This window comes from Scomber scombrus, chromosome 12, assembly GCF_963691925.1.
Source record: "Scomber scombrus chromosome 12, fScoSco1.1, whole genome shotgun sequence".
Taxonomy (NCBI): Eukaryota; Metazoa; Chordata; class Actinopteri; order Scombriformes; family Scombridae; genus Scomber; species Scomber scombrus.
In genome coordinates this window covers 30,356,499-30,371,111 of record NC_084981.1, presented here as the reverse complement: position 1 = coordinate 30,371,111, position 14,613 = coordinate 30,356,499, and the positions used below count along the sequence as shown (strand labels likewise).

General features: G+C 39.5%; 1 protein-coding gene across 1 annotated transcript in view; it reads right to left on the bottom strand.

The window, feature by feature from the left end:
* Window positions 1–10,834, bottom strand: part of mea1 (male-enhanced antigen 1) — an 11,087-nt gene extending 253 nt beyond the window's left edge. Inside the window, exons 1-5 of the mRNA XM_062430490.1 lie at window positions 10,795–10,834; window positions 6,044–6,438; window positions 5,736–5,844; window positions 170–5,647; window positions 1–131 (exon numbers count right to left, since the gene is read on the bottom strand). The exon at window positions 1–131 is cut by the window's left edge and continues 253 nt beyond it. Coding sequence (XP_062286474.1) covers window positions 5,472–5,647; window positions 5,736–5,844; window positions 6,044–6,412 — 654 coding nt within the window. The 5' untranslated portion in view covers window positions 6,413–6,438; window positions 10,795–10,834 and the 3' untranslated portion in view covers window positions 1–131; window positions 170–5,471. The remainder of the gene's footprint in view (window positions 132–169; window positions 5,648–5,735; window positions 5,845–6,043; window positions 6,439–10,794) is intronic.
* Between the last annotated feature and the right edge of the window lie 3,779 nt (window positions 10,835–14,613).

Here is a 14,613-nt window from a genome sequence, read left to right as displayed (position 1 = left end):
GACACCAGGTCCCTGAATGCATCACCTGTCGGCCTTTTCCACCTCAGAAACTCAAACACCTGAAACTCCACATGTAGCTGCTGTGTCTGCTGCTCCACAAAACTACAAACTACAAACTACAACACTACAAACTACAATACTACAACATTACAAACTACAACACTACAACACTACAATACTACAACACTACAAACTACAAGCTACAACACTACAGAACAACAAACTTCAGAGCTACATCTGTGCTTTCAGACTGTCTCCAGGTTGTTGTTGACGTCCGTCCACACAGAGAACAAACTACAGGCTGTACAGACATTAAAAACGGACCACAGAGGAAGTTTAATCACTCACTGAGCAGCTCTCGTCTTCTTTAGTAAAAACTTTTCCTCGTTTTTGACATTTACAGTCTGTAAAAGCTCCGCTCTATAAACGTGTTTACCTCCATCGGAATGAAAGAAAAAAGCTTTTTGTAGTTTTGTTGTTGTCAAACTCGTCTGCAGCTGTTCATGAATCAGCTGTTCATAAATCAGCTGTTCATGAATCAGCTGTTTATAAATCAGCTGATAAATCAATCATGTGATTCTGAATGTGTGATGTGTGTTTTGCTGCTATCAGTGTGACTGTGTTCTCGGTGCTGTTCAACCACAGTTCCCAGCGTTCCCAGTAAACCCAGACACACACTCACAGTCCGTTAAACTGTCTGCACGTCTTTAACGGTAACTAACGGTAATGGTGGAACAGGAACAGAAACTGCCAAACTAAGACGAGCTTCAGTGTGTTTGTAGTTAAAGAACATAGAACCGAGCCGACCTCGGTTCTACGTTCTTTAACAACGCCTCCTCTGTGTCCCGATGCACCTGAACGCAGCACTGATGAGTTCACTGACCCGACTAATCAGCTCTCAGCCTGGATCAGTGCTGGACTGAAGCAGCTTTAGACGGACTGACGATGATGATGATGATGATGGTGGTGGTGATGATGATGAGGAGGAGGAGACACAGTGAATGTAGACGTCCAATCAGCATCCAGCAGAACCCCGGAGAACCCTCCCCGTCGCCGTTATCGTCCAATCAGATTTTAAACCGATGACGTCGTTTAGAAGCACTAAAAAAAGAAAAACCTCAGATCTGAAGAGATGAAGGCTCCCTCATCAGGTCAAAGGTCAAACACTCCTCCAGGAGTTCAGACTGATGACATCATCCACTCAGACGCGCTGCTGTCAGCTGATCACAGCTTCCTGTCAGACCAGTTAAAAGTTTCTCTTCTTTTACCTTCGAATGTTTATTAAACTCAACGCCTACATTTCCCATAATGCAGCTGCAGGAGAACAGACTCTTAAGTACTGAAAGTCTGAGCTGCTACTAAAAGGTGAAAAATGTTTCTTAAAGTCAGAAACAGAAAATATTCACATTAAAAGGAGCCGTAGTTTAAACTTCCTGTCTGTTCTTCTTCTGCTGCTCCCCGCAGACTCACATTCCCATGATCCTCTGCTGTCACGTCTGTTTACATTCTCAGTGAAAACACGTTTTGATCTAATGTGACGTTTTGTGTTTTGTGACGTTTGACGTCATAAAATCCAATAAATTATAAATATTGTTGTTTTAAAATGATCCAATCAGAGCTGCAACGAGCCGACCAATGATGAACCTCTGTCTCTTCTTCTTTTCTTTCATTAACAAACTTTCTTTAACTAAATCTTTTACTTCCTGCGAACTTTCACCTCGTCCGCCTCGCTGCTCCGTCTCGCCTGTTTATGTTCTCAAAGCGTCTGAAAGAGTCTGAAAGAGTCTCGAAGCGTCTCGAAGCGTCTTAAAGAGTCTTGAAGCGTCTGAAAGAGTATTGAAGTGACTCGAAGCGTCTGAAGGAGTCTCGAAGTGACTCGAAGCGTCTGAAAGAGTCTTGAAGCGTCTGAAATAGTCTCGAAGAGTTTCGAAGCGTCTGAAAGCGTCTCGAAGAGTTTCGAAGCGTCTGAAAGAGTCTCGAAGAGTCTCGAAGCGTCTGAAAGAGTTTCGAAGCATCTGAAAGAGTATCGAAGCGTCTGAAAGAGTCTCAAAGAGTTTCAAAGAGTCTCGAAGAGTTTCAAAGAGTCTCGAAGCGTCTTAAAGAGTCTCGAAGCGTCTTAAAGAGTCTCAAAGAGTCTCAAAGCGTCTGAAAGAGTCTCGAAGCGTCTGAAAGAGTCTCGAAGCGTCTGAAAGAGTCTGAAAGAGTTTCAAAGAGTCTCGAAGCGTCTCAAAGAGTCTCGAAGCGTCTGAAAGAGTCTCGAAGAGTTTCAAAGAGTCTCGAAGCGTCTTAAAGAGTCTCGAAGCGTCTCAAAGAGTCTCGAAGCGTCTGAAAGAGTCTCGAAGAGTTTCAAAGAGTCTCGAAGCGTCTTAAAGAGTCTCGAAGCGTCTTAAAGAGTCTCAAAGAGTCTCGAAGCGTCTGAAAGAGTCTCGAAGCGTCTGAAAGAGTCTGTAAGAGTTTCAAAGAGTCTCGAAGCGTCTCAAAGAGTCTGAAAGAGTCTCGAAGCGTTTCACAGCAATATTGATCAAAGTGAAACGTCTCCGTGCGCAGAAACAATCCAGAAGATGAAACAAAATATATAAAAGAAAAATAAATCTTTATTCTTCAGACGGTTCTTCCTGCAGTTATTGTTGTTGTATATTGACTCGTGACCACGCCCCATACAGGCCACGCCCCTACAGGCCACGCCCCATACAGGCCACGCCCACAGGGACATTTCCTTTTCCTATTTTTTTATGATTATTTTTCTCGCCAGCTGTTTTTTTGTTGCAGTCGTTGCTTGTTGCACGTGGTCCTCAACTCGCTGTCATGTGACCATTCCAAAGGTGGGATAGCTCCGCCCCCCTCGCTCGCTCACTGCTGGACAAAACAAACGCCAAAAACGGAAAAGGAAGGAGGGAAGGAAAGGTGCAGCTCCCTAAATTCCCAAACTGCCTCAGATGTAAATGTAAGAATTTAGGAGCTCGAACAGAGAAAGAGAGAAGAAGTGAGTGTTGGATGTTTTTTGGTTGGTTTTTTTGTCCAGCAGTGATTCAATGAGACACAAATACAGAACATTAAAAAAGAATAAATAAAGAGTAACGCTGCTTCCCGTCATCCTGTACATATGTTGTACTTTAATTAGAGTATTACATCGTATGAAAGTCCAATTTTGTACAGATGTTCATGTATGTACAGAACAAAATAAAAAGAAATAAAGTGGACATGTTTAACAATGAGAGTTCCTGTGTTTCTCTTACACACACACACATACAGACACACATACACACACAGACACACACACACACAGACAGACATACAATCAGGTTAAATCATTAAAACAAATTAAAGGCTTTCAGGTGGAATGTGACGTTTCCTTCATTCTTTTACTGAATATTTTCATTTTTACAACTAGAGCTGCAACAATGATCATTTATTAATTTCACCATCAAACATTTGGTCTTTAAAACACCTGAAAATAGTGAAAAGTTTCATCATTTTCCAACATTTCATCTTAAAATGAACAGAAACCTCAAAATATTCTGACATGAAACAAAAAAGGAGAAAATTGATCAGAAACTGAGAAGCTGGAAAGAATTTGATTGATTGAATTTCTATATTTTTCTTCATATTTGGATTCAAACCAACAATCAACTGAAGGAGCAAACTCTTCACAATAAAAGGAGCAAGCTCTTCAGAATAAAGGAACATGTAAAGTTCCTTATTCTGAAGAGTTTGGAGTAACTTAAAACTGCATTCTATCAAAAGGCCACCAGGGGGCGACCGTTTTGGTGTCAAAAGGACTTCCGTCTCTATACAAGTCAATGGAGAATTCACCAACTTCTCACTTGATTTCTAACCTCAGTAAACGTTTTCAAAATGTGTTTATGGTCTCAATCGCTAGTTTAAAGCCTTCTTCAATGCAGTATGATGTTCATTTGGGACATTTTGGCCTCCCTGATTTTATATGTGACGATAAAGCAGGGTATGCATTAGGGCGTGGCTACGTGGTGATTGACAGGTTGATTGGTTCACAGGTTCAGGAGGGCGCCTCATGCTCCTCCTGATGCCCATATAAGTAGAATCCCTGTTTTTATTTTTCCCAGCATGCACCTGACATTTTCAAGATGGCGCTGCTCAGATCCGATACTATTGGCCTCCGAGCAGCAGTCCACAAACCAATGGGTGACGTTACGGATGTTACGTCCATTATATATACAGTCTATGGTCCAAGCACGAAATTTGTCGATATGAAGAAAAACACATTTAATTTTACAGACTGTTCCTTTAAATATTTGCAGCTCTAGTTGTAAATATTTCTGTAATTTTCTCTTTTTATCTTTCTTTGTGATTTTTTAATCATAATTTCACAGATTTAAAAATTCCAGTTTTTGAGTCCAGATCTTATATTTTTTAATTTTTGAATCTGATATAAAAACGATTCTTCGACTGATGACAACAAACACAGAGAGGACGGAGCTTTGTGACATTAAGTTATTATTATATTTCTCTCGTCTCTGTGAGGATGTTATTTCACTTTCTCCTCATTTCATGATTTCAGGTTTATTTTAAACATTTTTTTTTACCCTGGGTTTCGTCTCTCAGGCTTCAGGCTGCTGACAGACGCCTGCAGACAGAACTGAGGGCTCGTAAACACGTAAACTTGCCTCTTTTTTGGGGGTAAAAATGATTATTTACAGATTATTCTCCTGAAAAGACAAAACATTCAACTCTGAACACTGTGATCAACATTTTTTACTTGTTTTTTTTAATTGGTAACACTTCTTTATTTTTCAGGTCCCATCATTTTATCCTCACTTCTAGAAAATCTGGAAAGTTGTAATCTGGAGATATGTTCAAGACTCTGTAAAACATTTTGGTACAAATTTATTTTTTGGGTTCATGTGAAGTTTTTAATTATCCAAAATAAATAAATAAATAAATAAAAATACAGAGAAGTGTTTGTTTGAAATGTAAAATGTAGTTTGGTGGCAGAAATGTGCTGAGAGTTTTTAATAAAGAATTTAATATTTAGTTTTCCACACAAAACTAAATATTTTCTGCCAGTTAAAAAGCAGTAAATTATTTATATTTGTGATATATTCAGGAACCTGTAAAATGAAGCGTTACCGTGAGATGTTTAATAAAGTAAAGCAATAATCAGCAGAGTGATGGATCGTTATTATTAGAGCAGCTCTGATTGGTTTAATTTATTCTGATTAAGAAACACATAAAATAAAAAAAGAAATAATGAATCTTATTTTTATCTGATTTTCACTTTTTGAGCTAAAATCAGAAACTGCGTTTAATGAGGTGACGATGCGTTCGAGAAAATCCGTTTTCTCAGTTTCAAGCAGCTTCATTCAACTTCACATTAAACCTTAAATTTCACTGTAACTATGGAAACGTGTTTGGGTTCAGACAGAGGCTGTAAGGCTGTCTGTTATTTCCCACACTGTGTCTGTGTCCCTGAAGTGTCCGTGGTGCGTTCAGGGTCAGTTGATGTTGTTCCTGCGGTTGAGGCGCATGGCGGCGGCGCTCTGCCGGCTCTGCATGGCGTTCTCCACCACGTCCTTCCACTGGTCGTCGGAGATCTCTTTGGCCCACGACGGCACGCCGAGAGACGGCAGCGCGATGGCCGCCATCGTCCTCTTCACCAGCTCCACGTGGTCTGCAAGACGCAGGAAGTGATGTCAGCAAACAGGAAGCTCACACATGATAATGGTTTAGACAAACATGAGGACAGGTGGAGGTCTTACCTTCGTCCATGGGGATGGAGGCGGCGCTTCTATGGGCTGCCGCCCCCTCAGGGTCCTCCTCCTCGTCACTGTCAGGAGGCGGAGCTTCAGGGAGGTGCAGCCCCATCACCTGCAGGAGAGAGACAGAGAGAGAGGTGAGAGAGACAGAGAGAGAGAGACAGAGAGAGAGAGAGAGAGACAGAGAGACAGAGAGAGAAAGAGAGAGAGACAGAGAGAGAGAGAACCAGACCAGAATGTGAAGTTGGGTCCAGACTATAAACTGGAAACACTCTTTAGTTGCAGATGTGATGACTATCAGCAGTTCGTACCTCTATCCTTTGCTGCACCTGCTGCAGCTGCTCAGTGTGTGACGGCGCCTCCCCCCCCTCCTCCCCCCTCTCTTCATCCTCCTCCTCTTCCTCCCCCGGTGGAGCCGTGGAGACGTTCAGTGCGTCCGGCTCCTGGTTCAGAGGTTGGTAATAATATCCTCCGTTGTTCACCTCCCCTTCCTCCTCCTCTTCCTCTCCGTCCAGCTCCATCTCCCCACCTTCCTCCTCCTCTTCCTCCCCTCCTCCGTCCCCCCCGCTCCACACCGCCGCCCCCCCCGCCAGCATCTCTCCGTCAGCGGGCCGCTCGTCCTCGTCCTCGGAGCTCGGTAAGACTCTCTCCGGTCCCATCGCTGAGCTCAACACTTCCATCCACAGAGGCCGAAGACGCTGAGACGCTGAGACACAAACACAGCAGATAAAGATCAGTCTGATAGTTTCATTCATCCTCCAGTCAAGGAAGGAAAGGAGGAAGGAGGGGAGGGAAGGAGGGAAGGAAGGAGGGGAGGAAGGGAAGGAGGGAAGAAGGGAGGAAGGGAGACACAAACAGTCAGAGCAGCTAAAGATCAGTCTGATAGTTTCATTCATCATCATAAGGAGGGAGGAAGGAAAGGAGGAAAGAAAGGAGGGAGGAAGGGAGGAAGAGAGGAAGGAAGAAAGAAGGAAAGGAGGGAGGAAGGAAGGAGGGAAGGAAAGAAAGAGAGAAAGAGGGAAGGAGGACAGATGGAAAGAAGGAAGGGAGGAGGGAGGAAGGAAGGGAGGGAAGGAATGGAAGGAGGAAAGAAGGGAGGAAGGGAGGGAGGAAGGAAGGAAGGTGGGAAGGAAAGAAAGAGAGAAGGAGGGAGGGAGGGAGGGAGGAAAGACAGATGGAAGGGAGGAAGGAAAGGAAGGAAGGACAGAAAAAAAGGAAGGGAGGAAGGTAGGAAGGAAGAAAGGAGGGAAGAAGGAAGGACATAAGGAAGGAAGAAAGGGGGATGGAGGAAGGACAGACGGACACTTCAACACTTCCACCCACAGAGGCCGAAGACGCTGAGACACAAACAGAGCAGCTGAAGATCAGTCTGATAGTTTCATTCATCCTCCAGTCAAGGAAGGAAAGGAGGAAGGAAGGAAGGAAAGGAGGAAGGAAGGAAGGAAGGAGCGAGGGAAGGAGGGAGGAAGGAAGGAAGGAGACACAAACACAGCAGCTAAAGATCAGTCTGATAGTTTCATTCATCCTCCAGTCAAGGAAGGAAAGAAGGAAGGAAGGAAGGAAAGGAGGAAGGAAGGAAGGAAGGAAGGAAGGAAGGAAGGAAGGAAGGAGACACAAACAGAGCAGCTAAAGATCAGTCTGATAGTTTCATTCATCATCATAAGGAGGGAGGAAGGAAAGGAGGAAAGAAAGGAGGGAGGAAGGGAGGAAGAGAGGAAGGAAGAAAGAAGGAAAGGAGGGAGGAAGGAAGGAGGGAAGGAAAGAAAGAGAGAAAGAGGGAAGGAGGACAGATGGAAAGAAGGAAGGGAGGAGGGAGGAAGGAAGGGAGGGAAGGAATGGAAGGAGGAAAGAAGGGAGGAAGGGAGGGAGGAAGGAAGGAAGGTGGGAAGGAAAGAAAGAGAGAAAGAAGGGAGGGAGGGAGGGAGGAAAGACAGATGGAAGGGAGGAAGGAAAGGAAGGAAGGACAGAAAAAAAAGGAAGGGAGGAAGGTAGGAAGGAAGAAAGGAGGGAAGAAGGAAGGACATAAGGAAGGAGGAAGGGGGATGGAGGAAGGACAGACGGACACTTCAACACTTCCATCCACAGAGGCCGAAGACGCTGAGACACAAACAGAGCAGCTAAAGATCAGTCTGATAGTTTCATTCATCCTCAAGTCAAGGAAGGAAAGGAAGGAAGGAGCGGAGGGAAGGAGGGAGGAAGGAAGGAAGGAGACACAAACAGAGCAGATAAAGATCAGTCTGATAGTTTCATTCATCCTCCAGTCAAGGAAGGAAAGGAGGAAGGAAGGAAGGAAGGAAGGAAGGAAGGAAGGAAGGAAGGAAGGAAGGAAGGAGCGGAGGGAAGGAGGGAGGAAGGAAGGAAGGAGACACAAACAGAGCAGATAAAGATCAGTCTGATAGTTTCATTCATCCTCCAGTCAAGGAAGGAAAGGAGGAAGGAAGGAAGGAAGGAAGGAAGGAAGGAAGGAAGGAAGGAGCGGAGGGAAGGAGGGAGGAAGGAAGGAAGGAGACACAAACAGAGCAGATAAAGATCAGTCTGATAGTTTCATTCATCAGAATTATTCATAGTGAGAGAAACTGTGATGTGTTGATCTGCAAAGAGGAATCACATCAGTTCTGTCTCACTACATGTTTTAACCCTCCTGTTGTCCTCGAGTCAAGGAAGGAAGGAGGGAGGGAGGAAGGAGGGAGGGAGAAAGGAAGGAGGGAGGAAGAAGGAAGGAAGGAAAGAAGGACAGAAGAAAAAAGGAAGGGAGGAAGGAAAGAAGGAAGGGAGGAAAGAGAGAAGGAGGGAGGAAGGACAGACGGAAAGAAGGAAGGGAGGAGGTAGGAAGGAAGGAAGGAGGGAGGAAGGAGGGAGGAAGGAAGGAAGGAAGGGAGGAAGGGAAGAGGAAGGAACGGTCCAAACAGACGGAGGATGACAGGAAGGTTGATCCAGCTGATCTGCTCTGTATCATCATTTCCTTTGACCTAGTGGAGTCAAGCTGATCACAGCATGGCTACAAAAATACAGACTAATAATAATAATAATAATAATAATAATAATAATAATAATAATAATAATAATAATAATAATAATAAGAATAATAATAATAATATATTAGAACCAACAAAGAACTGATCTTCTGAGTTTGGTCCTTTATTTTGTAGAGTTTGGTCCTTTATTTTGTAGTAATAACTGATAGATGCTCAACATGTCTGAGACATTTCTGTACTTCAGTTTATTTATTTTATAGTTCATTTATCACCTGATACTGATATTACATTACATTACATTATATTATATTCTACTACACTACATTAGACTATTTTAAGGGGGGGGGGGGGGGGGGGGGGGAGTTCAAATTATCAGATTCAGCTTCTTAAATATGAATATTTTCTGGTTTCTTTCGTCTCTCTGAAAGTAAACTTAATATTTAACACATGAGATCTAAACTGAGCTGTAGTATAGTTAGAGGTACTTATACTTTACTGTAGTACAGTTAGAGGTACTTGTACTTTACTGTAGTATAGTTAGAGGTACTAGTACTTTACTGTAGTACAGTTTGAGGTACTAGTACTTTACTGTAGTACAGTTTGAGGTACTAGTACTTTACTGTAGTACAGTTAGAGGTACTAGTACTTTACTGTAGTACAGTTAGAGGTACTAGTACTTTACTGTAGTACAGTTAGAGGTACTTTCACTTTACTGTAGTACAGTTTGAGGTACTAGTACTTTACTGTAGTACAGTTAGAGGTACTAGTACTTTACTGTAGTACAGTTAGAGGTACTAGTACTATACTGTAGTACAGTTTGAGGTACTAGTACTTTACTGTAGTACAGTTAGAGGTACTAGTACTTTACTGTAGTACAGTTTGAGGTACTAGTACTTTACTGTAGTACAGTTAGAGGTACTAGTACTTTACTGTAGTACAGTTAGAGGTACTAGTACTATACTGTAGTACAGTTAGAGGTACTAGTACTTTACTGTAGTACAGTTAGAGGTACTTGTACTTTACTGTAGTACAGTTTGAGGTACTTTCACTTTACTGTAGTACAGTTAGAGGTACTAGTACTATACTGTAGTACAGTTTGAGGTACTTTCACTTTACTGTAGTACAGTTTGAGGTACTTTCACTTTACTGTAGTACAGTTAGAGGTACTAGTACTTTACTGTAGTACAGTTTGAGGTACTAGTACTATACTGTAGTACAGTTAGAGGTACTTATACTTTACTGTAGTATAGTTGGAGGTACTTTCACTTTACTGTAGTACAGTTTGAGGTACTAGTACTTTACTGTAGTACAGTTTGAGGTACTTGTACTTTACTGTAGTACAGTTTGAGGTACTAGTACTTTACTGTAGTACAGTTAGAGGTACTAGTACTATACTGTAGTACAGTTTGAGGTACTAGTACTTTACTGTAGTACAGTTTTGAGGTACTTTCACTTTACTGTAGTACAGTTTGAGGTACTAGTACTTTACTGTAGTACAGTTAGAGGTACTAGTACTTTACTGTAGTACAGTTAGAGGTACTAGTACTATACTGTAGTACAGTTTGAGTACTAGTACTTTACTGTAGTACAGTTAGAGGTACTAGTACTTTACTGTAGTACAGTTTGAGGTACTAGTACTTTACTGTAGTACAGTTAGAGGTACTAGTACTTTACTGTAGTACAGTTTGAGGTACTAGTACTTTACTGTAGTAAAGTTTGAGGTACTAGTACTTTACTGTAGTACAGTTTGAGGTACTAGTACTTTACTGTAGTACAGTTTGAGGTACTAGTACTTTACTGTAGTACAGTTAGAGGTACTAGTACTATACTGTAGTACAGTTTGAGGTACTAGTACTATACTGTAGTACTTAGGTTCAGTCTCTCAACTGTGTGACAGCTGATGCTGATGATGATGATGATGATGCTAACAGCTAACTGAGCTAACCCTTCCTCCTCCTTGTTTCCGGTTATTAAACAGTTTTTCTTCTTCTTCTGTCTGTTTGTTTACTTCCTGTAGAGAGCGAGACCTCCTCCAGGTGAGCCGTGACGTGTCTCACCTGTCTGAGTCTCACCTGTCTGTCTCTTACCTGTCTGTGTGTCCGGAGCTGCTGCTGGTAGCTGGTAGCTGTTAGCCGCTGCTAGCTGCAGCTGTTTAGATACTTCCTGGTACGTCACACGCCTGCAGCACGTAAAGCCGACGTGTTTTTTTTATAACGTAAGACTTTATTAACAACACACAACATTAACACTGTAAACACGTCCAGAAAACACATTTATGACTTTATATTTTATATTTAATGGTTATTTTATTATTTATTTGTGTCTCTGTTAGTAATTATATTAAATACTAAGCTGGATTATTATAGAACATATTAATTTTTTTTATTTAGTTTTATTTTTTCAGATATGCAATGAAAGAATGTATGACACCAAATATATGTAGAGTTGATTTGTCCTCAACATGAGAATAAATAAATAAATAAATAAATAAATAAATAAATAAATAAATAAATAAATAAAAATAAAAAGATGAAGAAAAATAAAAATGGACACTCAAACACACTTACTCTAATTTTTCCTGTTTTTATTTTGTATTATTATTATATGTATGTAGGTTTGGAAAGGTACTATAGAAATAACGTTTATTATTATTATTACACATGGCATGACGACACTAACTGAAGTCATCACATCCAACATTAACACATAATTGTATTATTATTATCATTATTTTATCATTATTTTATCATTATTTAAACTTGTAAAGACTTTTTTCACTCACAGTTTTATTGTACATTTAATCTCATATAGTAGTATGATTATTGTATATTTTGGTTGTTAGTGTTTATATGAACCAGCAGGTGATGCTGTTGATCAGCTGTTATTAACTGTGATGATAACACATAATAAATAACATACTGTATATAATATATTTATGTTAAAGAGCATATTGCTTTACTTCCTGTGTTATTTTCCTTCCCTCCATTATTCCTTCTTTCCTTCTTTCTTTCCTTAAATAATACGGGAGAATTTAAATAAAAGTAAGTCAAACATATTTAGAGACATTAGTCACAAAGTGATTTACAGGCAAATTAAAACATGAAAAGGTGATAAAACAATACACATTATACACACACACACATACATACACACACACACACACACTAACACACACACACACACACTAACACACACACACACACACACACACACACACACACACACTAACACACACACACATACACACACACACACACACACACACTAACACACACACACACACACACACACACACTAACACACACACACTAACACACACACACACACACACACTAACACACACACACACACTAACACACACACTAACACACACACACTAACACACACACTAACACACACACTAACACACACACTAACACACACACTAACACACACACTAACACACACATTTGGTTGAAATAATAAAACAAAGCAACATAAAAACACATTTAATATTAACTGAAATAAATATTTTATTACAAATAAACAATATTCTCAAATTTTCCAAATGAATTAGTTACATATCAATCAATCAATCAATCAGTCAATCAATCAATCAATCAATCAACCAATCAACCAATCAATCAATCAATCAATCAGCAGCTTTTTTCTCTTTCATAAAATCATGACCTTTATTCTCCATGTGACGTCACAAGCTGAGGATTAAACCGAGGCTCAGCGGGTTGTGACGTAATAGCTGTAAAGCTCGCCTATTGGCCAAGAGGAGTTACTCAGACTCTTATTTATAACACTAACATGTTTCTGTCTGTTTTATCATTTCTGCTTCTGTGAGAGCAAAAAGTTCAAAGGTCAACTTATAATAATAGCTTGATTTGAATAATAATACATAATAAATAATATTAGGCTATGTATATTATTTATTTATCAGGTTTCTAGACACAGCCTTTCAATATTAATTGACGTTTCTGGTAAATTGATTAAAATGACACAATTACAAAAAATTTAAAAACATTTTTTTTAAATTAAATAAATTTAAAATAAATTTAAAATAAATTTAAAATAAATTTAAAAATAAAAATTAAAAAAATAAAAATTAAAAAAATAAAAATAAAAATTAAAATAAAAATAAAAATTAAAATAAAAATAAAAACAAAAACAAATAAAATAAAATAAAAATATGATATGTTTGGCTTTTGACTTATTAAAATATATTTATATATAAAAATATATAAAATATTCACAAGAGTAGTGTTACATTGGTGTTTATTATATTAAATATATAATAATATTTTTTAAATGAAATTTATCACGTGTCCTGTGAGAGATATTTATTTAAGATATAACATTAATGATACTACTGCTGCTAAATGTTTATATATTATATATATATTATATTATATATTATATATTATATATTATATATTATATATTATATTATATATTATTATATATATTATATATATATATTATTATATATATTATATTAAAACAGTTCATCACCAGCTGTCTCTGTCCTGCTGCTGGTTCACAGAAACCGCTCAGAGTGATGCCTCCTCCTCCTCCTCCTCCTCCTCCTCTCTCTGTCTCATAGTAACGGTCACCTGCAGAAACACACCGGGACTCACCGGGACTCACCGACCGACCGACAGACCACCGGGCCCGGCTCCACAGCGCGTGTCTCCCCGCTGCTGATCACAACCGATCAATCGATACCGGATCGATAGGACTGCCATGTCCGTGGATCAGAACCGGCGCGTGGCCTGCGGCGTGATCAGAGGCACCGGAGCCGTTAAGGATGACATCAGCGCGTGAAGCTCCAGATCCTCCCCGCGTGAGCTGATCGATCATTTATTTATCAGGTTCATTGATCACCTTATTGCAGCTGATTCCAGGCTCAGTTCATGATTGATCGGTTTGATCAGCTGATCGGCTCCAGGTAGAGCAGCATGCGCCAGCTCGTGCTCATTAATACTTTACATTCATTGATTATTGATTAGCTCCGGTGTGTTGTCACTTACACATATCGATCTATCAGTGAGCTCATCACCTGTAACTGATCAGCTGACTGACCCAACATGATCAGCACTCATCAATAAATGCTCAATAACTTATTAGTTTCTTTATCAGGCAGATCAATGATAAGAGGAGAAAGTATTGATCAGCTAATAATGTCCTTAAACCTGTTTATTATTGATCAGTCTGTACTAGGGCTGGGCAGTAAAAGTGTTTTATATCAGTCAATATATCGATAATTATTGATTGTTTATGACCTATTTATAATCAGGACCAAAATATTAAATTTAAAGACTTTTATTGTAAACTCTGATTATAATCTCCTCAGTTATCAATCAGACAGAGAAAAGAAACGTAAACACAACCATGAAAACACTCCAATAAATACATGTACATATAAGTCTGAATGATAATTAAAATCACAATAAACACTTTTCTTTTAAAACAATTATCTCTTAAATAAACATTAAATAAACATTAAATAAACATTAAATAAATGCTTAACATTGGTGCATAAAGTGTTTTAAAATAGTTTTAATTGTAAACATAGAAATTAAAGTAAAGCTGACGTAGAGCTGATACAGAGAAACTCAAATATCACGATATATTTAACCAAATACCTCAATATCAATATCACAACTATATTATAAAGATGAATTATAAATATTTACACAATGAGATGTTTGATAAATAATCATTATAATGTGGATATAATGACAAAGTGGGTAAAAGTTAAATAATAGAACAGTAGAGGTGCCACGATCTTGTCACGAACTCAAAACTGCAGCCGGTCACCATGGCAACCGCTTATATAGGAGACACATTACCATGGCAACCGCTTATAGGCTATAGGAGACACAACACCATGGCAACCGCTTATATAGGAGACACAT